Genomic DNA, 25,051 nt, shown 5'->3' with positions numbered 1-25,051 from the left:
CGTCGCATGCATCAAAGGTGTCAAAATTTGTCACCGACAGAAATTTTGTTGCACTTAAAGTACCAAATTCAATACCCATCCCTACTACTGTATGTATAGTGGGGCTAAAAAGTATTTAGTCAGCCACCGGTTGTGCAAGTTCTCCCACTTAAAATGATGACAGAGGTCTGTAATTTTCATCATAGGTACACTTTAACTGTGAGAGACAGAATGTGGAAAAAAAAGTCCAGGAATTCACATTGTAGGAATTTTAAAGAATTTATTTGTAAATTATGGTGGAAAATAGGTATTTGGTTAACCATTCAAAGCTCTCACTGATGGAAGGAGGTTTTGGCTCAAAATCTCACGATACATGGCCCCATTTATTCTTTCCTTAACACGGATCAATCGTCCTGTCCCCTTACCAGAAAAACAGCCCAAAGCATGATGTTTCCACCCCCATGCTTCACAGTAGGTTTGGTGTTCTTGGGATGCAACTCAGTAATTTTCTTCCTCCAAACACAACGAGTTGAGGCTATACCAAAAAGTTCTATTTTGGTTTCATCTGACCACATGACATTCTCCCAATCGTCTGCTGTATCATCCATGTATCCATTTTGGTATAAACTCAACTCGTCGTGTTTGGACGAAGAAGAATACTGATTTGCATCCCAAGAACACCATACCTACTGTGAAGCATGGGGGTGGAAACATCATGCTTTGGGGCTGTTTTTCTGCTAAGGGGACAGGACGATTGATCCGTGTTAAGGAAAGAATGAATGGGGCCATGTATCGTGAGATTTTGAGCCAAAACCTCCTTCCATCAGTGAGAGATTTGAATGGTTGACCAAATACTTATTTTCCACCATAATTTACAAATAAATTATTTAAAATTCCTACAATGTGAATTCCTTGATTTTTTTTTTTACATTCTGTCCTTCACAGTTGAAGTGTACCTATGATGAAAATTACAGACTTCTGTCATCATTTTAAGTGGGAGAACATGCACAATCGGTGGCTGACTAAATACTTTTTTGCCCCACTGTAGTTTGTACCACATTTTCAAATTGGAGCTAAATAAGTATTTGCAGAAGTTCCACTGCAGTATGATTAGTAGAAAAAAGGCAAAGATCCATGAATAATATGACTTCAAATAAGTGTCTTATGAGGAGAAATAATGGGGGCGGGGGGAACTTACTTAGCTCACGATGCAAATGAAGAAAACAAAGTGCTTAATGAAAACACAAGCTCTCTAATGGAAGTAACTGGAGGCTAAACAGCATTAAACATTCCTTTAAAAGCCCTGCAGTGTGTTTACGAGCCTCCGACGTTTATAAGGCCACGGTATGAGAAGACGAACTCGAGCGCACAAACAACGCGCATACAATTTTGTCGCGGCGTGCCTTTTTGTTGCTCCGACATCAGATGCTGTGCTTATTATTCTATTTCTCGCTCCGAAACAGGCCACTAGCTCAAGCGGCTGTGTAATCCCTTCAACAATTGCGGATGTTGTTTCAAGTGCAGCACACACACACACAAAAATAAAAAATCACAAAAATGAGGGCAGAGAAAAAGACGAGAAGCGGATGAGAGAAATCAATGGGGAGTCGCCTGTTGCTGCAGGGGCAGTTGGCTTTGATTCTCCCATCAACCAACACACACACACCAACTTAAACATCCACACACACACACACCAACTTAAACATCCACACACACACACACCAACTTAAACATCCACACACACACATATTTCAAAGCGAATCACCTCTAGGAAGCCCCCGTCCCACTCCCGCTTCTGTGTTTTTGTTCAGCCCGTTACTGCGCTAATAGATATGATTAGTGGCGTCTAATGAGCTCTGCAGAGAGAAGAGCTCTGCACGCAGTTTCCAGCTTTGCATTTACACAACCCCAGGGTTCTGTTGCACTGACGGCACCATTTTCACAGTTGCCTTTTTCACTTGGTTACATAAAGGCAGACGGAAGGAGGATCTCTGTAAACTCCAACCCAAGTGTGCCGGTGTTCTGCTAAATCGAGACGCTACGTCAAAAAGGCCCGTGACGCAGACACTCTAAGTTAGGCCCACTTTAAGTCTAAGCCGCGCCCACTTAAACACGTGCCCAAAGGGGTGATGACAGCGGAAGTGAAGTGCGTCTTGAATGCAAGTGAAGCTGGAGAAACATTGGGTAATACGGAAATCAGAAATAAATACAAAAAATACTGCTGAAAACAAGTTGCGGTCAGGGCTAGGTTTGGGTTTTGGTTTGGGTTAGTGCGGGGGTCTCCAACACACAGCCCCCGGCCCGGCCAAATCTTGTTTTTTTGTAATTATTATTGTTTTTTTTTTAAATCTGTCCTTTCTCATCCATTTTCTACCACTTGATACTCTCGGTGTCTCCTAGTTGCTCAGGCAAATCATATTTTCCAAAAATGCATTTTCCCATCGATAGCGTAAAATCATTGCGTCAAGTGTGTGCGTGTGTGTGTGTGTGTGTGTGTATACATATGTATATGTGTGTATATGAATATGGATGGATGTATATGCGTGTGCGTGTTTGTGTATGTGTATATATATAATGTGTGTGTGTATACATTTGTATGTATGTATGTATGTATATATATATATATATATATATATATATACATATATATATGTGTGTGTGTGTGTGTGTGTGATATGTATATGTATATATATATATATGTGTGTATATGCCATCCATCCATCCATCTTCTTCCGCTTATCCGAGGTCGGGTCGCGGGGGCAGCAGCCTAAGCAGGGAAGCCCAGACTTCCCTCTCCCCAGCCATTTCGTCTATCTCTTCCTGGGGGATCCTGAGGCCTTCCCAGGCCAGCCGGGAGACATGGTCTTCCCAACGTGTCCTGGGTCTTCCCCGTGGCCTCCTACCGGTTGGACGTGCCCTAAACACCTCCCTCGGGAGGCGTTCAGGTGGCATCCTGACCAGATGCCCGAACATCCTCATCTGGCTCCCCTCCATGTGGAGGAGCAGCGGCTTTACTTTGAGAGCCTCCCGGATGACAGAGCTTCTCACCCTATCTCTAAGGGAGAGGCCCGCCACCCGGCGGAGGAAACTCATTTCGGCCGCTTGTACCCGTGATCTTATCCTTTCGGACATGACCCAAAGCTCATGACCATAGGTGAGGATGGGAATGTAGATTGACCTGTAAATTGAGAGCTTTGCTTTCCGGCTCAGCTCCTTCTTCACCACAACGGATCGGTACCACGTCCGCATTACTGAAGACGCCGCACCGATCCGCCTGTTGATCTCACGATCCACTCTTCCCCACTTGTGAACAAGACTCTTTTGTACTTGAACTCCTCCACTTGGGGCAGGGTCTCCTCCCCAACCCGGAGATGGAACTCCACCCTTTTCCGGGAGAGAACCATGGACTCGGATTTGGAGGTGCTGATTCTCATTCCGGCCGCTTCACACTCGGCTGCGAACCGATCCAGTGAGATCTGAAGATCCCAGCCAGATGAAGCCATCAGGACCACATCATCTGCAAAAAGCAGAGACTTAATCCCGCGGCCACCAAACCGGAATCCCTTAACGCCGTGACTGTGCTTAGAAATTCTGTCCATAAAAGTTATGAACAGAATCGGTGACGAAGGGCAGCATTGGCGGAGTCCAACCCTCACTGGAAACGTGTCCGACTTACTGCCGGCAATACGGACTAAGCTCTGACACTGATCGTACAGGGAGCGAAATGCCTCAATCAGACAGTCCGATACCCCATACTCTCTGAGCACTCCCCACAAGACTTCCCAAGGGGCACGGTCAAATGCCTTCCCCAAGTCCACAAAGCACATGTAGACTGCTTGGGCAAACTCCCATGCACCCTCAAGAACCCTGCCGAGAGTATAGAGCTGGTCCACAGTTCCACGACCAGGACGAAAACCACACTGTTCCTCCTGAATCTGAGGTTCGACTATCCGGCGTAATCTCCTCTCCAGTACACCTGAATAAACCTTACCGGGAAGGCTGAGGAGTGTGATCCCACGATAGTTGGAACACACCCTCCCGTGCCCCTTCTTAAAGAGAGGGACCACCACCCCGGTCTGCCAATCCAGAGGCACCGCCCCCGATGTCCAAGCGATGCTGCAGAGTCTTGTCAACCAAGACAGCCCCACAGCATCCAGAGCCTTAAGGAACTCCGGGAGGATCTCATCTACCCCTGGAGCCTTGCCACCGAGGAGCTTTTTAACTACCTCAGCAACCTCATCCCCAGAAATAGGAGAGTCCACCACAGATTCCCCAGGCACTGCTTCCTCATAGGAAGACGTGTTGGTGGGATTGAGGAGGTCTTTGAAGTATTCCTTCCATCTATCCACAACATCCGCAGTTGAGGTCAGCAGAACACCATCCGCACCATACAGTGTACTGCTTCCCCTTCCTGAGGCGGCGGTTGGTGGTCCAGAATCGCTTCGAAGCCATCCGGAAGTCATTTTCCATGGCTTCCCCCATGTCCGAGTTTTTGCCTCTGCGACCGCTGGAGCTGCACACCGCTTGGCCTGTCGGTACCTATCCACTGCCTCTGGAGTCCTATGAGCCAAAAGAACCCGATAGGACTCTTTCTTCAGCTTGACGGCATCCCTCACCGCTGGTGTCCACCAGCAGGTTCTAGGATTACCGCCACGACAGGCACCAACTACCTTGCAGCCACAGCTCCGATCAGCCGCCTCGACAATAGAGGTGCGGAACATGGTCCACTCGGACTCAATGTCCCGCACCTCCCTCGTGACATGTTCAAAGTTCCTCCGGAGGTGGGAATTGAAACTTTCTCTGACAGGAGACTCTGCCAGACGTTCCCAGCAAACCCTCATAATGCGTTTGGGCCTGCCAGGTCTGTCCGGCATCCTCCCCCACCATCGCAGCCAACTCACCACCAGGTGGTCATCGGTAGAAAGCTCCGCCCCTCTCTTTACCTGAGTGTCCAAAACATGAGGCCGCAAATCCGATGAAACAACTAAAAAGTCGATCATGGAACTGCGGCCTAGGGTGTTCTGGAGCCAAGTGCACATATGGACATCCTTATGTTTGAACATAAGCACAAAAGTCCAATAACAAAATATCACTCGGGTTCAGATCCGGGCGGCCATTCTTCCCAATCACACCTATCCAGGTTTCACTGTCGTTACCAACATGAGCGTTGAAGTCCCTCAGCAGAACAAGGGAATCACCCGAGGGAGCACTCTCCAGTACTCCCTCGAGTGTACCCAAAAAGGGTGGGTACTCTGAACTGGTGTTTGGTGCGTGAGCACAAACAACAGTCAGGACCCGTACCCACACCCGAAGGCGGAGGGAGGCTACCCTTTCGTCCACTGGGTTGAACTCCAACGTGCAGGCTTTGAGCCGGGGGGCAACGAGAATTGCCACGCCAGCCCGTTGCCTCTCACTGCCGGCCACGCCAGAGTGAAAGAGAGTCCAGCACCGTTTGAGAGAAGTGGTTCCAGAGCCCTTGCTGTGAGTCGAAGTGAGTCCGACTACATCCAGCTGGAATTTCTCTACTTCGTGCACTTGCTCAGGCTCTTTCCCCCCCAGTGATGTGACGTTCCACGTCCCAAGAGCGAGCTTATGTAGCCGAGGATCGGACTGCCAAGAGCCCTGCCTTCGGCTGCCGCCCAGCTCACATTGCACCCGACCTCTATGGCCCCTGCTATAGGTGGTGAGCCCATTGGAGGGGGGACCCACGTTGCCCCTTCGGGCTATGCCCGGCCGGGCCCAATGGGTACAGGCCCGGCCACCAGGGGCTCGCCATCGTGCCCCACCTCCGGGCCTGGCTCCAGAGGGGGGCCCCGGTGACCCGCGTCCGGGAAAGGGAAATCTGGGTCCTTTGTTTTTACTTTTCATAGAGGTCTTCGAGCTGGTCTTTGTCTGGTCCCTCACCTAGGACCAGTTTACCTTGGGAGACCCTACCAGGGGGCTTAAAGCCCCCGGACAACAGTAAGGTGGCAGCTCAGAGAGGAGTATATGTGTGTATATGTATATATATATATATATATATATATATATATATATATACACATATATATATATATATATATATATATATATATATATATATATATATATATATATATATATGTATGTGTATATATATATATATGTTTATATATATGTGTATATATATATATATATATATGTATGTATGTGTATATATATATATATATATATGTATGTATATATATATATATATATATATATATATATATATATATATATATATATATATATATATATATATATTTATATTTGTATATATATGTATATATATGTGTATATATATGTGTATATATATATATATATATATATACATATATATATATATATATACAACTTCACCCTCACCTATGAACCCACTCCAGGAAACCAACCAAAAAAGAGCAGAAAACGAAACAACATCATCTGGTACTATCCGCCATTAAGCCAAAACGTCTCAACCAACATCGGCCGCAAGTTCCTCACTCTGATCGACAAACACTTCCCCAAAGGCAACACCCTAAGAAAAATATTCAACAAGAACAACATTAAATTGAGCTACAGCTGTATGAACAACATGCAACAAATCATTTCAAACCACAACAAAGCAATTGCAAAAGGACTGCCTACCCCCAGACTAAACGACTCTGAAACCAATAATGAATGTAACTGTCGCAAGAAACCTGATTGCCCTCTCAACGGAAGGTGCTTACAGACATCAGTCGTTTACCAAGCAAAGGTAACACGCAAGGACATTAACACATCCGACACGTACGTAGGATTAACCGAAGGAGCGTTCAAAACAAGATGGAATAATCACAACGCCTCCTTTAGAAACCAGACTTTGCGGAATTCTACAGAACTCAGCAAACACATATGGAACCTCAAATACAATAATGTTGAATATTCAATAACATGGCAAATTCTTGCATCCAGTACACCTTACAACAGTGGTAATAAAAGATGCAACCTATGCTTAAAAGAGAAACTGTTTATTATATATCATCCAGATCTATCATCCCTCAACAAGCGCAGTGAAATTATTTCAACATGCCGCCACAGACGGAAACACCTCCTAGGTAACACATGAGCCAATCACCACACCCTACACCTGCCTGTACCCACCCACTCTGTGCCCTATATAAACCATTGTATGTGAATGCTTCCATTAAAATCTCCTGATGATTGAGGGAACCCCTCATGAAACAGTTCTGTAGAGATGAAGTAGTCTTGTGATTTTTCCCACACCTACATATATATATGTATGTATATATATATGTATATATATATATATATATATATATATATATATATATATATATATGTGTGTATATATATATATATATATATATATATATATATATATATATATATATATATATATATATATATATATATATGTGTATATATATGTGTATACAGGACACCTCACCCTTGCTCCTGATGGGAGCTGGTTAGCGCCTTGCATGGCAGCTCCTTCCATCAGTGTGTGAATGTGTGTGTGAATGGGTAAATGTGGAAGTAGTGTCAAAGCGCTTCGAGTACCTTGAAGGTAGAAAAGCGCTATACAAGTACAACCCATTAATCATTTATCATTAATAAAGCTGCATTAGGCTTCTAAAACATATTGCTCATCTTCTTTGTTTCGGGCTCAAAAATGTAATGTTCTCAATCAAATGTTTTCCCAAAGTAATCGTTGGGTCTCACAAACTCTGATTTTATTGTTGTTGATGGGGAAGCGATCTGTGGATCTGGGACTTCCTCATTATCTTCTCAAAATGGCTCGACAATCTCTGTAAGATTGATACTATTTGGATCATATCTATTTACTCGCAAACTTTGTAAGTCTGTCGGTGTTGTGTAACAGGTATACAGTATGATAGTAGCTTTAATATAGTGAAGTAACTTGTTTTTTCTGTTGTACTGGTACTTTAAAATATGCAGAACATTCACTTGACAGCAAAACAATGCATTCAACCACAGTATTCAGTCTTAAAACCGCCTTTTAGTTGTATATTTGCACAATGTAAGTTATTATATTCATTTCACACTTTCATTAAATAGAGTGGGAGTTTGTGTGGTTCATCGCAACGAGCTGATGCTGCACAGTCTCACCAATAGAGGGCAGTGTTGTACAGCACAGTGATTTGCTTTCATTCAAGCCATTATGTTGTCATCTATATCTGATTTTTGATAACATTAATGTCTTTTTGCCAACCCTTCTGTAATAAAGTCATTGCGTTTAATGATGCTGACGTTTATGTACAATGTGGAGTTTAACTGTCTTTTCCTGCGCTTCACATCCATAAAATCAATGGGCGTGTTGTTTCGATTGTGCTTAATCATGCACACTGCAAACTTCTAAACAAGTAATTAGTTGGGGGCAAAGTTACCTTTTATAAAGTTTCCCCTGGCTGCACTCTGCCACAAATTGACTGTTGATTTAACCCTCAGTGAACAAAGACAAACATTTTTGTCCCATCAGCACATTTTTTGCTGTATTTCAGCTATACTTTGTGTTAAATTTCGTTTTACATGATCTATCACAGGGGTTACCAACCTTTTTGAAACAAAGAGCTATTTCTTGGGTACTGATTAATGCGAAGGGCTACCAGTTTGATACACAATAAATACATTGCCAGAAATAGCCAAATTGCTCACTTTACCTTTAATAAATAAATGAATATATATTTAAAAAATGGGTATTTCTGTCTATCATTCCGTCGTACATTTTTTTTCCTTTACGGAAGGTTTTTTGCAGAGAATAAATGATGAAAAAAACACTTAATTTAACGGTTTAAAGAGGAAAAAACATGAACAAAATGAAAATTAAATTTTGAAACATAGTTTATCTTCAATTTCGACTCACTTAAATTCAAAATTCAACAAAAAAAAATGATGAGAAAAACTAGCTAATTCGAATCTTTTTGAAAAAATTAAAAAAAGAATTTATGGAACATCATTAGTAATTTTTCCTGATTAAGATTAATTTTAGAATTTTGACGACATGTTTTAAATAGGTTAAAATCCAATTTGCACTTTGTAAGAATATATAACAAATTGGACCAAGCTATATTTTTAACAAAGACAAATCATTATTTCTTCTATATTTTCCAGAACAACAATTTTAGAAGAAATGCAAAAGACTTTGAAATAAGATTTAAATTTAATTTAATTCTACAGCTGATCTACAGGCTTCACGGTGGAAGAGGGGTTAGTGCGTCTGCCTGACAATACGAAGGTCCTGCAGTCCTGGGTTCAAATCCAGGCTCGGGATCTTTCTGTGTGGAGTTTGCATGTTCTCCCCGTGAATGCGTGGGTTCCCTCCGGGTAATCCGGCTTCCTCCCACTTCCAAAGACATGCACCTGGGGATAGGTTGATTGGCAACACTAAATTGGCCCTAGTGTGTGAATGTGAGTGTGAATGTTGTCTGAATATCTGTGTTGGCCCTGTGATGAGGTGGCGACTTGCCCAGGGTGTACCCCGCCTTCCGCCCGATTGTAGCTGAGATAGGCGCCAGTGCCCCCCGCGACCCCGAAAGGGAATAAGCGGTAGAAAATGGATGGATGGATGGATTGAAGAAATATTTCACAAATTTTCTTTGTCGAAAAAACAGAAGCTAAACTGAAGAATTCAAGTTTATTATTCCTTACAAAAAACAAAACAAAACACTTGAACATTGATTTAAATTGTCAGGAAAAAAGAGGAAGGAATTTAAAAGGTAAAAAGGTATATGTGTTTAAAAATCCCAGAATAATTTTTAAGGTTGTATTTTTTCTCTAAAATTGTCTTTCTGAAAGTTATAGAAAGCAAAGTAAAACAAAAATTATGAATTTATTTAAACAAGTGATGACCAACTCTTTAAAGTATTTTCTTGGATTTTCAAATTCTATTTGAGTTTTTTCTCTTAGAATTAAAAATGTCGAGCAAAGCGAGACCAGCTTGCTAGTAATTTTAAATTTTAAATAAAAAAAAAAAAGGGAGCTCACTGGTAAGTGCTGTTATTTGAGCTATTTTTAGAACAGGCCAGCGGGCTACTCATCTGGTCCTTACGGGCTACCTGGTGCCCGCGGGCACCTCGTTGGTGACCCCTGATCTATCATAAGAGGGTTTTTTTCATGTTTATTTTTAAAATGTCAATGTCCGATTCTTTAAGGGATGTATGGGGAAAATGCTGCATGTCCGCTGTTGGTGTGATCCAAGGATGCAGAGAAGCACCCTGTGTCGTGCTGTCGTCTGGGTGCAGGCTTGTCGGGGGTTTTCCCTAAGGGGTAGGGGGTGCGTGGACCGACCTGTGGGGGGTGGTGGCAGGGGGCAGGGGGTAATTGATCAGCTGGTTCTCGGTGGACAGTGGGCTGTCGACCATGTATGGATTTATTTGTTTATATATGTGTGTATAAAATTACTAATGTGATATATATATATATATATATATATATATATATATATATATATATATATATATATATATATATATATATATATATATTAGGGCTGGGCAACGATTAAACATTTTAATCGAAGTTAATCGCACGTTTTCTATGATTAATCGCGATTAACTGCATTGTATACGCAAAGCCCAATAATGAATTCAAAAGTAGTGTGTAGTGCACCTTTATTGGAATATTCTCCCACATGAACAAAAGCGCCAAAACATTTGTTGTGCGAACACAATTCAAATCAGTACTTGTTAAACAGTAGCTGTTAAATAGCATATTTTATGAAAATCAACTCAAAAAATGTAAATACAAACATTTAAGCTTATTTCCACTGCTAGGGTATTTAAGTTATCCTGTTTGTTATGGAAAATAAATATAATCTACATACAAATCTCTGAGCCACAATCATAACATCTGAACAGGCAATTTCTGAGGTAACAGCAGGAACATTTTTTTTTATCAGGGATCTTATGTTTAAAAAACCTATATTATAGGTAGTGGGCTGTTTTAGGGAATTTTTGATCAAATTATCCGTAGTAGCAATATTAATAATGTTGTGTTTATTATGCGTGGTGCACTTAAAATAATTTGACCATATCTAGGAATTGATATGATGGGAATTTTCCGATTGTTTGCTTGATGCTTTGATAAACTGAACGCATATACATGGCACTATATTGTGATGTTATGAGCCAGGGAAAAAAAGAACTACCCTACCCAGCATGCAACAGGAGTGACGAGCATGCGCGGTAGCCCGGTATAGGTTGTGTCGCCATGACTGCAACTTGTATGTTGTGATATGCACGCTCTGAAAGTAAACATTAAGAACTCAGCCAACACTCCTCATCTGCATTATTCATAAATAGACAGACAACACATATACTCCTCTGCTTCACAGGCCGCTGGATGTAGCCGGCAAAGTATTCCCATGCTAGCTAGCCGGTCTAGCAAGCAAGCGTCATTCAGTAAAAAACGTCCAGATCTATCCACATTCAGAATTGTCTGGCGGTCGTAAGTGATCCCGGAGTGACCACGCTGTAAGCCAGCCATGACATTTGCAGAATTGTCCGGTATTTTTGCCAAATGTTCCATCTTTACCAACAGCCCCTACACGGCGAAGCCCGTCCGGGCGCCGCCATCTTCATAAGAAAAGGCGTTAACAAAATAAAAGCATGTAAACAGCATACGCAAATGCGCGATAAAATAATTGTCGGCGTTAATAGATTGATGAGTTAACTCGTAATTAACGCATTAATTTGCCCACCCCTAATATATATATATATATATATATATATGTATGTGTTTTTATTTTTTTATTTTATTTTTTTTTTTCTAAATAAAGGGGACCACAAAACATCTAATTATTGGCTTTATTTTAAGAACAAATCTTAGGGTAAATTAAACATTTGTTTCTTATTGCAAGTTTGTCCTAAATAGTGAACACACAAGACACACAAGACAACTTGTCTTTTAGTATTAAGTAAACAAACAAAGGCTTCTAATTTAGCTGCTGATGTATGCAGTAACATATTGTGTCATTTATCATTCTATTATTTCGTCAACATTATTAAGGACAAATGGTAGAAAATGAATTATTAATCCACTTGTTCATTTACTGTTACTAACTGCTTACTTTCTCTTTTAACATGTTCTATCTACACTTCTGTTAAAATGTAAAAATCACTTATTCTTCTGTTTGATACTTGACATTAGTTTTGGATGATACCACAAATGTGGGTATCTATCCGATACCAAGTAGTTACAGGATCATACATTGGTCATATTTAAAGTCCTCTTGTGTCCAGGGACATATTTCTTGAGAGTGTTTCAGTGTTACAACTTCACCTTTACCGTAATTTTTCAAGCCAAAACGCGTCCGTTCTCCCTTTTCTGTTTACACACTGTACCTGCTTGTAAGTACTCTGTGATTGTGCACTGCCGAACATGCTCCTCTGCTCGTAAACCAGCAATAACGCGACGTGATGACGATGGTGGTGCATGGAGGTGGCAAACCGGTACTTTTCAGAGGCGGTATAGTACCGTATATTATTCGTTAGTATCGTGGTACTATACTAATACCGGTATACCGTACAACCCTAAACCAAACACAGTATTACTGTTCAAACTGTGTGTAATGTTAAGGCCCAAAATATTACATACAAACCCCGTTTCCATATAAGTTGGGAAATTGTGTTAGATGTAAATTGGAACGGAATACAATGATTTGCAAATCATTCTCAACCCATATTCAGTTGAATATGCTACAAAGACAACATATTTGATGTTCAAACTGATAAACGTTTTTTTTTTTTGCAAATAATCATTAACTTTAGAATTTGATGCCAGCAACACATGACAAAGAAGTTGGGAAAGGTGGCAATAAATACTGATAAAGTTGAGGAATACTGATCAAACACTTATTTGGAACATCCCACAGGTGTGCAGGCTAATTGGGAACAGGTGGGTGCCATGATTGGGTATAAAAGCAGCTTCTATGAGATGCTAAGTCATTCACAAACAAGGATGGGGCGAGGGTCACCGATTTGTAAGCAAATTGTCGAACAGTTTTAGAACAACATTTCTCAACGAGCTATTTCAAGGAATTTAGGGATTTTACCATCTACAGTCCGTAAAATCATCAAAAGGTTCAGAGAATCTAGAGAAATCACTGCACGTAAGCGATGATGTTACGGACCTTTGATCCCTCAGGCGGTACTGCATCAAAAACCGACATCAGTGTGTAATGGATATCACCAAATAGGCTCAGGAACACGTCATAAAACCACTGTCAGTAACTACAGTAGGTTGCCACATCTGTCAGTGCAAGTTAAAACTCTACTATGAAAAGTGAAAGCCATTTATCAACAACACCAAGGAACGCCGCTTCGCTGGGCTCGAGCTCATCTAAGATGGACTGATGCAAAGTGATAAAGTGTTTTGTGGTCTAACGAGTCCACATTTCAAATTATATTTGGAAGCTGTGGACGTGGTGTCCTCTGTAACAAAGAGGAAAATAAGCATCCGGATTGTTATAGGCGCAAAGTTCAAAAGCCAGCATCTGTGATGGTATGGGGGTGTATTAGTGCCCAAGGCATGGGTAACTTACACATCTGTGAAGGCACCATTAATGTTGAATGGTCCATACATGTTTTGGAGCAACATGTGTTGTCATCCAAGCAATGTTATCATGGACGTCCCTGCTTATTTCAGCAAGACAATGCCAAGTGCGGGTACTTTCCTGACCCGCCTGCAGTCCAGACCTGTCTCCCATCGAAAATGTGTGGCGCATTATTAAGCGTAAAATACGACAGCGGAGACCCCTGACTTTTGAACGACTAAAACTCTACATAAAACAAGAATGACAAAGAATTCCACTTTCAAAGCTTCAACAATTCCCAAACGTTTAGATAGATAGATATTACTTTATTGATTCCTTCAGGAAAATTAAAATTCTAGCAGGTGTGTACAGAGTTGAGATCAATTTAAAAAAGTAAAAAGTAAATAATGGGGGTTTAAATGGAAACAAAATAGAGAAACATTACAATAAGAATAAAAATTATTTATTTATTGAGTGTTGTTAAAAGAAAAGGTGATGTAACACAGTGGTGAACATGCCCTTTCCCAACTACTTTGGCACATGTTGCAGTCATGAAATTCTAAGTTGATTATTATTTGCAAAAAAAAATAAAGTTTATGAGTTTGAACATCAAATATGTTGTCTTTGTAGTGCATTCAACTGAATATGGGTTGAAAAGGATTTGCAAATAATTGTATTCCGTTTATATTTACATCTAACACAATTTCCCAACTCATATGGAAACGAGGTTTGTATATTTCTTAAATTAAACCCTTGCCTTGTTTTCAATAAATACTTAGGCCTACCCCACTGCATCTTATCCTATTAAGCTTGCAGCAATTACATTTGGCTCAATTGAGGAGAGACGTCTGGACTGTACTGTTGTATCGTCTCACCATGCTCTGACAAAAGATTGTACGCCTCCTCTTTTATTTGGACTTTCCCTGATTACATGGCAACAGCTGTTTCTAATGGAGGAGGTCATAAACAGCCATCACCTTTGATTACAAACAGTTAGAAGAAAATGTTGTAAAATTGTTCAAAGAACAAGTGCCTGGAGCTTGGGTAGGTCCTGCTTTCTCTCTACTTTGTAGTTCTTGGGTCAAGAAAATATATCTCTGTGGATTATAATACATCAAAGAAACAGAACCCTCATGTCGCTCCTCATCCTACACAGTGGAGTTTTACAAACGTTTTCTTTGTTTTTAATAAATACTTAGGCCTACCAAGTTGCTGTATTTTAATGTTGGTCATTGTGGTGGCACTTCGGGAAGCACTGATTCAAGTCATTTGACAATATCACGGCAGCAAATGTAAGTTTTGACATCACGCCTCTGGATAATCACACTCAATATGGAACCCGATGTCTTGTAGATTTCATGTGCACTGTGAACAATCGACATGAAATAAGCTCCCTTTTTTTTTTTAACTCCGACCGGCATCCACTGCATCTTATCTTATTAAGCTTGTAGCAGGCATTCTTTCCGGCATTTTTCCCCCATAGTGATCTTATTTCCCCTGGCAGCCGCAGTCTTCCCTACTGAAGATAAAGGCCTGACAGGCAGGGTGGTGCCGCGACTTCTTCTCATCTCTCCTCGCGCTTGCTGCTCAATAGGAGGACATGTGAGACACTTTGACATTTCATATGCCGCCAAGATGTACGTAGAAGACAGCTGACGCGGCGATGGGGTGAAGTGACAATTTTGGTTATAGCCGAAATGTACCCGAAGGTGAGCTTCAGGTGAACTGAAGAAACATACAACATTCCAAAGAGATTAAACATACTCCACTCACTGAAAGGAATCAGGAACATTATAATTCTTACAACCTTGCTTGCACAGGTAATAATTGTTGTATACATGGAGGCTGTTTGACCCTGCAATTATGGTTGATTTATAGTAAAATTATATTTCAAATCTGACCACTTTTGTTATGGTTATAATTGGAAATGTCTCAAAATGCAATAGAATTCCCAGACAATTCAGTATTTTCTATGTTCTATTAATCTCTTGGTTGTCAAACAACTCGCACTAAAAATGAATAGACTCAGTATAAAAATTCGGTAACACTTTAGTATGGAGAACACATATTCACCATTAATTAGTTGCTTATTAACATGCAAATTAGTAAAATATTGGTTCTTAATTAGTCATTAAGTACTTATAAATGCCTTATTGTCAGGTTCAGACACTGATGACATCTATTGACAGCGTGGGCAGTGGGGAGAGTGGCCGTGCGCAACCCGAGCATCCCTGGTTCAATTCCCACCTAGTACCAACCTCGTCACGTCCGTTGTGTCCTGAGCAAGACACTTCACCCTTGCTCCTGATGTGTGCTGGTTGGCGCCTTGCATGGCAGCTCCCTCCATCAGTGTGTGAATGTGTGTGAGAATGGGTAAATGTGGAAGTAGTGTCAAAGCGCTTTGAGTACCTTGAAGCTAGAAAACCGCTATACAAGTACAACCCATTTATCATTTATATTATTTATTAAACAAGACAAGAAGCAAGGAATTATACAGAGACAAAATTGAATTTGGCACAATTGAGGAGAGATGTCTGGACTGTACTTTTTTACCACGCTCTGACGAAAGATTGTATGCCTCTTTTATTTGGACTTTCCCTGATTACACAGCAACAGATCATTGAAAAACAGTCGTCCAAATTAAAATCCTGCATTGTACGATCAGGGATTTTCAAAATATTTTTTTTTTTCACAAGAAACACGTGTGAACGTCTCTGCGCGTAGTGGGTCCTCCTGATGTCGACAGATCTTCGGGAGCTCGGTAGACAGGTTGAATCACCCTGGGATGGCTTGCTTTCCAGCAATTTATTTGGGACTTTCCAGTCAGGCGTGTCTGTTTTCCCTCTTTCGGTTTATGTGTGTGTGTCTCTCTCTCTGGCTCCAACTCCAACAACGTGTCTCGGTCCGGCTGCTAATAAAGGCGACAGGTGATTGGATAACCAGTACCAGCTGGGCAATCGACTCACCTGCCGCTGGCTTCGAGGCCGTTTCTTACATACCCCGCTCTGCGGCAGGTCCGCAGACCATGCCCCCCTCCACAAAATGTTTTAATCTTACACTCCCATTGTTTTTAATACATATCCAGTTCCACCTACATTACTATATAATCAGAATCAGAATCAGACATACTTTATTAGTCCCCGAGGGGAAATTAAAATTTTCAGCACAATCCTATTCAAGGTCAGACAAACATTACAGGGAGACAAAACAGGATCGCTGACGGGTCTGCCAACTTCCGGCGCTCCTTACAAAAAGGTGAGATACAGGTAAACAAGTGGAAAGAATGGGAGAAAAAAAATAAAAGATTAAAATAAAATTTAAAAAATCGGTCTAAGCCTGGGCCCCTGGAGAGGGGGTCCAGACTGAGGTCAAGGGAAAAAACAACAACTCATAGGCATAGTACACATCCCTCTTACACACAGGTAAGAGGGAATCATCAAAAATTAAAGAACAAATAGGACATTAAATGAAACCATAAATGTTCAAAACTATGGCTGTGTATAAAGAAAATTATTGTAAAAACTTTGTAATTGTCCTTTTATTTGAGGGCCTAACTGCACCAGGATAATTTTAATGCATTTTAAAAATTGGTTTAATTGTGTAATGGGTGCTGCAAACCTTTTTCCGTGCTTCATTTATGAACGACTTCATCCGCCAGCTGAAGGAATGCGTGTTTTGTTTCCAAAGTGTTCCACCCTAGATTTTCGGTTGAGAGGTGTAATGATCGTCGTATTGGCAACCTTAGAATCCAATGTGTGGGGTGACGTTTATGTTTGCCCCCCTCCACTTCTGCTGCAAAATATCTCTGAGTGCAGGCCTAAGGCAATGATGCATGTTATGATCAATATGTAGAGATAATGTTGCAGCTGACTTTGTAGGTTTGGAGAGGGAGAAAAAAGATATATACCTAAAAGCTACTTCGTTGCTTTATTGGTCATGCTCCCTGTCTGAGTCCTCTTCATAGTCCGCCTGGACGGTTTTTGCAACAAATATAGTTAACAAATTATAAACATAATTGTGTTGGATTAAAAAACAAAATGAACTGGTTATTATAGTAGTGCAGTGATTCTTAAACAGTGGTAGGCGGGCTCCATCTAGTGCAGGGGTCGTCAACCCAAAATGTTGATGGAGCCTTATTGGAGCAAAAAAAATAATAATAAAAAATGTGTCTGGAGCGGCAAAAAATTAAAAGACTTATATAAGTGTTATAATGATGGTAACACATGATGTAAGTAGCTAATTTGCTATAATAGCCTACTATCAAAATGACTATGTCGCAGGCTGACGCAAATCTTTGTTGACAGAAATGTTGAAATATATTATATACATGCTTCACATTTTTAAAACATTGGAAAACATTAGTAAAACTTCGTAGAGGGTGAAATAACTCCTGGAAATTACTGTCTTTGAATGGCCAAAGGTATAGATGTGTTTGTCAAAGTTAAAGGAAACAGCAGGCTGTTTTCCTCTAATGGATTTATTACAATCTTTGCAAGCTGGGTAATGTTTGCTATGGTCTGGAACAACATGGCACACAAACAACCATCAGAAATGCAGCCAATATTACATACATATAATGTGTTATGAACGATGGAAAAATAAATTAAATACACAGAGGAAATAAGTAAAGGACATTAAATATACCTACACATGAGGCATAATGATGCAATATGTACATACAGCCAGCCTAAATAGTATGTTAGCATTAATTAGCTTACAGTCATGCGGTGACCAAATATGCCTGATTAGCACTCCAACAAGTCAATAACATCAACAAAGCTGACCTTAGTGCATTCAAGCACAGTATACAACATTTGGTGGACAAAAGGAGACACAGGAGTTGAATAAAAAACACGACGTTCTGTGGCAGCGTAAAATAAAATTATACATATAAACAAACTGTTGAGTCACTGTTCATACAAAGGTGAGTTCATGGGCCGTTGAAATTAGTAGGAAAAAACAGTGCTCGCCAAATACTCATCAGTGAAGCATGAACACAAACATATTGAACAATGGGATTTCTAACTATTAGGAAGGTTAGTGTCGTGTTTGTCCTCCTACAGAAACCATATTACAACAAAAAATCATACTTTTCACCCCATTTTTTTCCAATTCCATACATTTCCGTAAAAGCTTCATGGAGCCTCCCGGGCGCCGCCAAAGAGCCACATGTGGCTCTAGAGCCGCGAGTAGCTGAGCCCTGATCTAATGGTACACCAAATTACAGTGGTTTTTTTTTTCTCATATTAAAATACAGTTTTACTTTTAAAACTGTATTTAAAATTACCGTGGCTAAAAATATCAACAACCATATTCAAGCCACACCCACCAAATTTTAAAAGATTATTTTTCCATTTATTAGCCAAACTGGACTATAAACGCAGATATATAAGTGGTCAAATTAGATATTTGTAAATATTTTACATACATTAGTTGTTTCCAAACGACTGAACAAACAAAACAGACCTCATCGTCATGGACCCACTAGCTGTGAAAGCTTGCTCTCCAATCAGCTAAACGGACTCAAAAATGGTTAATTCACAAAACTGAAACAATGAAAAAAACAAAGCTGTTGTAAGTTTCAAATATTGACATACGCACTTGTAAACATGTTAGCATATTTTTCTCTAATGCTAAAGACGCCAGCTTGATTACATTACGATAGCATGTGCACATATGCATCAAACACTCCTCCAGACATGATTAAGTAAATGTAAATTGGTTTAGTTGTATTGAAAAACCTACAAACGTTGCTTTGAGTGATGAATGAAGAATCTTCTCGAGCAGAAACTCTATGGACGGTTTTACTTCCGGTTGAAGGCACAAAAGAGGACGTATGTTTTCAACCCCGATATTTGCCTGAAATCAATCAATCAATCAATGTTTACTTATATAGCCCTGTGATCGACTCTGATCGTCGTATCGTGGATTGCATGGATCATCTATGAAGGACATCGCTGAGCAGGTTTGACACTCTTTTATTATTTCAATAAACAATTCCGTGTCACAGTCGATCGCGCCGATTTCCAGCGCTTCATCCTCTTCTGCTTGTCTCGGCTGGCCTTTCGGTCGCCGGTGACTCCGTCTTCCTCGGGGGCTCATTGTTCGCTCGTCTCGTTCTTCTGGTCGTCTTCGCTTCCGCTCCACTCCAACTCTCTCCCCCTGGCCTTCCTCCTTCTCCTCTCTTAAATGCTGTGAGGAGACGGACAGATTGAGACCCGGTGTGTGTGTTGCGCACCTGACTTTGATTATGGTGACGTTGCTCGAGGCACGCCCCGCCTCCTTGTTCTGCTGCATTCTCCGCCTCCTGGCCGCCATTTTGAGTAAGACCACGACTTGCCCTATCCCGCTGTCCGCCCCGGCTCTCCACAAGCCCTAAATCACAAGTGTCTCAAAGGGCTGCACAAGCCACAACAACATCCTCGGTTTAGAGCAACATAAGGTCAAGGAAAAACTCAACTCAGTGTGAATGACTATGAGAAACCTTGGAGAGGACCGCAGATATGGGTAACCCCCCACCTTCTATGGGAGACCGGATGCAATGGACATCGAGTGGGTCTAGCATAATATTGTGAAAGTCCAGTCCATAGTGGATCAGCACATAACAGTGAGTGTCCATTCCATAGTGGGGCCAGCAGGGGACCAATCTGAGCGGAGACGGGTCAGGAGCGTAGAGATGTCCCCAACAGATGCACAGGCATGCGGTCCACCCCGGGTCCCGAGTCTGGACAGTCAGCACTTCATCCATGGCCACCGGACCTGTGCCCCTCCTTCCACAAGGGAGAGTCGGGCAGAAAAGAAAAGAAACGGCAGATCAACTGGTCTAAAAGGGGGTCCTATTTAAAAGCTAGAGTATACCGTACAAATGAGTTTTATGATGGGACTTAAATGCTTCTACTGAGGTAGCATCTCTAACTGTTACCAGGAGAGCATTTCATAGTACTGAAACCCGAATAGAAAACGTTCTATAGCCCGCAGACTTTTTTGTGAGGGCTCTGGGAATCACTAATAAGCCGGAGTTCTTTGAACTTCAATTTCTTGCCGGGACATATGGTACAATACAATCAGCAAGATAGGATGGAGCTAGGCCGTGTAGTATTTTATATGTACAAACCTTTGTAAATAGTAAAACCTTAAAGTCACATCTTAAGTGCACAGGAAGCAAGTGCAGGTGAGCCAGTACAGGCGTAATATAATCAGACATTTTTGTTCTTGTCAAAAGTCCAGCAGCCGCATTTTGTACCAACTGTAATCTTTTAATGCAAGACATAGGGAGACCCGGAAATAATACGTTACAGTAATCGACACGAGAAGTAACGAATGCATGAATAATCATCTCGGCGTCGCTAGTAGACAAAATGGAAAGAATTTTAGCGATACTAGGGATATGAAAGAAGACCGTTTTAGTAACGCCTTTTAATGTGTGGCTCAAACGAGAGAGTTGGGTCCAAAGTAATACCTAGATTCTTTACTGAGTAGCCCTGTGTAATTGTTTGGTTGTCAAACAAAGTGAACAAATTCATCCAAAAGATGGCGCCATAGCACAAAACAATAACACACCTGTTCAGTGCGTTATTAAAAAAAAAAATGTTGAAAACAGAACATTATGGCTGTTGGCAAAGAAAAATCCATAAAGTGGGGCACCGTTTTATAGCAGGTTATTGTCCGGAAAATATGGTATGATTGTTAAATAAAACCTCTTTTTTTAATGAATATTTAGGTCTACTACGCTACTGTATTTTTATGCTGGTCATTGTTTGGAGAGACAAGTTTTTCTGAGGTGAGTGTTGTGAATGTTGTCTGTCTATTTGTGTTGGCTTTTGATTGATTGATTGAAACTTTTATTAGTAGATTGCACAGTACAGTACATATTCCGTACAATTGACCACTAAATAGAAACACCCGAATAAGTTTTTCACCTTGTTAAAGTCGGGGTCCACCTGTGATGAGGTTGCGACTTGTCCAGGGTGTACACCACCTTCCGCTGAGATAGGCTCCAGCACCCCCCGTCACCCCAAAAGGGACAAGCGGTAGCACATGGATGGATGGATGACCACTAAAAGGTAACACCCAAATATGTTTTTCAACTGTTTTAAGTAAGGGTCCACGTAAATCAATTCATGGCCCTGTGATGAGGTGGCCACTTGTCCAGGGTGTATTCCGACTTCCGCCTGAATGCAGCTGAGATAGGCTCCAGCACCCCCTGTCACCCCAAAAGGGACAAGCGGTAGAAAATGGATGGAGTGTTAAAAGTTTGAGTAGATGCACTGCAGTAGTGCATGTTTATAGCTCACACTTCTGCATGTGCATTCTTTCCCCACTAGAAGGCAGTGTGCAAAAGCAGCTTGAACCAATATGCTTTTTTCTTGCCATGCAATGGTCGACTTCCCTTTTTTACCTGTCAGTCATTCAGTAATAAGTTTAAAGAGATTGCCCCAGTGAGTGTGTCGTGGCTTAAGTCACTCACATTCTCGTCTCACCTCGAGGGGGTTTCAGTCTTCCTCTCCGGCCCCCTCATTACCCCCTTATCTCTGCCTCCAAAGCTTGTTTGCCTGCAAAATGTCAGGCACGATGAAAGGAATGTTGGTTATGCAACACATAAATCTATGCTCTCTTGTTGTTTTTGTTTTTTTTCCCGTAGTGCGGGGGAAAATGCTTTATGGTTGCAGACCCCTACTCAAAAAAATCCCTGCATAAATGCATCGCATAGAGTCTGCATATTTTAGCTGGTTGTGTATTTATATATTCAGTAGGAGATGTGACGGCTTCAAGTCTGCATGAGATGACCCCTGGACACCTTTTATCGCTGACAAAGTGGTACATTTGGAGGATTAGCCAAGTTTTAAAGGTGAAAACACGGATAATGAGGCATTAGGGGCTCGTATGGCGGCTTATGACAAATACAAAAGATAGATACGGGGGGAGAAAAAGCTGCACGTAATTATGGAAATTACGCGGGTGACCTCGGAAATATTTGCAGTGACCTCCCCGAGCCTAAAGAGGGATTAATGGCAAATGGAAGAGGGCTGAGGAAGTGCGAGTGTGTGTCTGTTTTGGAGGAAATACACTCGAGCCGGCTAGTTTGCACTGTGGGAGGCATTCGGGGAAGGAAACCTGAAAGGAGCTGTTTGCTTGGCGCACACGAGGGCAAGAACCTGGGAACAAAAACAGGATGGAACATTCTGGATACAAAAAAAAATGCTGTTGACAACAGAGGTACTGTAGGAAACCGTGTTCTTCCACTATATTGTGACCAGTAAGAAAGACACCATGTGGATTAAAGGGCTTTTTTTTTTACCAAGGAATGCAAGTATGGCGTTCAAAAGGGCTTTGAGTTTGACACTGTAGCTTTTTTGACTGATCTCAAGTGCATCCTAGCACTATATTACCAAAAGTATTTGGCCACCCAATCAAATTATCACAATCAGGTGTCCTAATTCCTTGGCTTTGGCCCCAGGTGTATAAAATCAAGCACTTGGCCATTGAGACAGTTTCTACAAACATTTGTGAAAGAATGGGGCGCTCTCAGTGATTTCCAGCGTGGATCTGTCATAGGATGCCACCTGTGACAGAGTCTGGTGTGGATGAACTTGACTGGCCTGCACAGAGTCCTGACCTGAACCCGATGGAACACGTTTGGGATGAATTAGAACAGAGACTGAGAGCCAGGTCTTCTCGACCAACATCAATGCACTTTTGGAAGAATGGTCGAAAATTAGAGATGTCCGATAGTATTGGCAGTCCGATATTATCGGCCGATAACTGCTTTAAAACGTAATATCGGAAATTATCGGTATCGGTTTCAAAAAGTAAAATTCATGACTTTTTAAAACGCCACTGTGTACACGGCCGTAGGGTGAAGTACAGAGTGCAAACAAACCTTAAAGGCAAATCCAGTCTTCAAATTTACTGGCTCCTAAATATTCCAAAGTCAACTGTGGGCTTTATTATAAGAAAATGGTAGAGTTTGGGAACAACAGCAACTCGGCCACCAAGTGGTAGGCCACATTAAAAAAATGGGTTATACTTGGTAAAATGTGTTGTACTTGTAGAGCGCTTTTCAACCTTTTTAAGGAACTCAAAGCGCTTTGACACGATTTCCACATCCACCCATTTACACACTGATGGCGGGAGCTGCCATGCAATGCGCTAACAAGGTCCCATTAGGAGCCAGGGTGAAGTGTTAAAGTTAAAGTACCAATGATTGTCACACACACACACACACAAGGTGTGGTGAAATGTGTCCTCTGTATTTGACCCGTCCCCTTGATCACGCCCTGGGAAGTGAGGGGAGAAATGGGCAGCAGAGGTACAGCGCCCGGGAATCATTTATGGTGATTTTACCCCAAATTCCCATCTTTGAAGCTGAGTGCCAAGCAGGGAGGCAATGGTTCCCATTTTTATAGTCTTTGGTATGACTCGGCCGGGATTTGAACTCACAACCTACCGATCTCAGGACGGACACACTAACCACTAGGCCACTGAGTAGTGTCTTTCTGAATGACACAACGGACGTGACTAGGATGGTAGAAGGTGGGGATTGAATCAGGAACCCAACTGTGCCACTCCGTCCCCCTTATACTGACAGAGAGGGGTCGGCGGATGCTGAAGTGCAAAGTGCGAAGACTTTCTGCACAGTCAGTTGCTACAGAGCTCCAAACTTCATGTGACCTTCCAATTAGCCCACGTACAGTACGCAGAGAACTTCATTGAATTCGTTTTCATGGCCAAGCAGCTCATCTCAGCCATACATCACCAAGTCCAATGCAAAGCATCGGATGCAGTGGTGTAAAACACGTCGCCACTGGACTCGAGAGCAGTGGAGACGTGTTCTCTTGTGGGATGAATCACGCTTTTCCATCTGGCAATCCGATGGACGAGTCTGGGTTTGGAAGTTGCCAGGAAAACGGTAGTCCTGCTGTTTCCGACATTTTACAAAGAAATTAGCTACCGGCTGCCACCTACTGATATGGAAGACTATTACATGGTTACTCAGTCGAGCTCTCGACAGTACATAATTTGCAGACTACAATGACTGGTTTGCAAAAACGATTTTTAACCCAAAAATGTGAAATTAGATATTTTCCCACAGCACACCAGATTGTATCTCACGACACACTAGTGTGCCACGGCACGGATGTTGAAAAAGACTGATTCAGAGTATCAAGATAGTGTTATCTTGTCATAACCGCCTGCTTGAGACTTGTGTTTCTGTCTCATTCTAGCCGTGCAGTCTCTCAACAGCCTGAACGACCAGATCGCAAGCTTCATGGTGGCCACACCCAAGCCACTGGAGCAGGAGGAACAGACTTTTCTTCCTCCTGAGAAGGAGACGCTGCAGAAGTCCATGACCCTGATGAGACACCTCCTTGTGGATGCTCAGGTGCGTGCAATCAGCAAATCCTAAATTTATCTCCCAACTTTGATCTTTTCCTCCACTTGTGGCGATTCTTTATTGGCAAGAGTCGTTTCAGGCTTAATCCACACAATGTGCTTTGCTTTATTTTAAAAATATATTATATATATTGTTAGGTATGA

General features: G+C 41.7%; 1 protein-coding gene across 3 annotated transcripts in view; it reads left to right on the top strand.

Moving 5' to 3' along the window:
• The window catches only part of kazna (kazrin, periplakin interacting protein a), a 519,865-nt gene that overhangs the window by 77,482 nt on the left and 417,332 nt on the right, over positions 1-25,051 (top strand). For all 3 annotated transcript variants that reach the window (XM_061903797.1, XM_061903794.1, XM_061903795.1), the window contains exon 2: positions 24,739-24,896. In XM_061903797.1, coding sequence (XP_061759781.1) covers positions 24,739-24,896 — 158 coding nt within the window. The remainder of the gene's footprint in view (positions 1-24,738; positions 24,897-25,051) is intronic.

Source organism: Nerophis ophidion, linkage group LG06, assembly GCF_033978795.1.
Source record: "Nerophis ophidion isolate RoL-2023_Sa linkage group LG06, RoL_Noph_v1.0, whole genome shotgun sequence".
NCBI lineage: Eukaryota > Metazoa > Chordata > Actinopteri > Syngnathiformes > Syngnathidae > Nerophis > Nerophis ophidion.
Note: the sequence above shows the minus strand (reverse complement) of the source record. Positions and strands in the feature narration are given on the sequence as shown.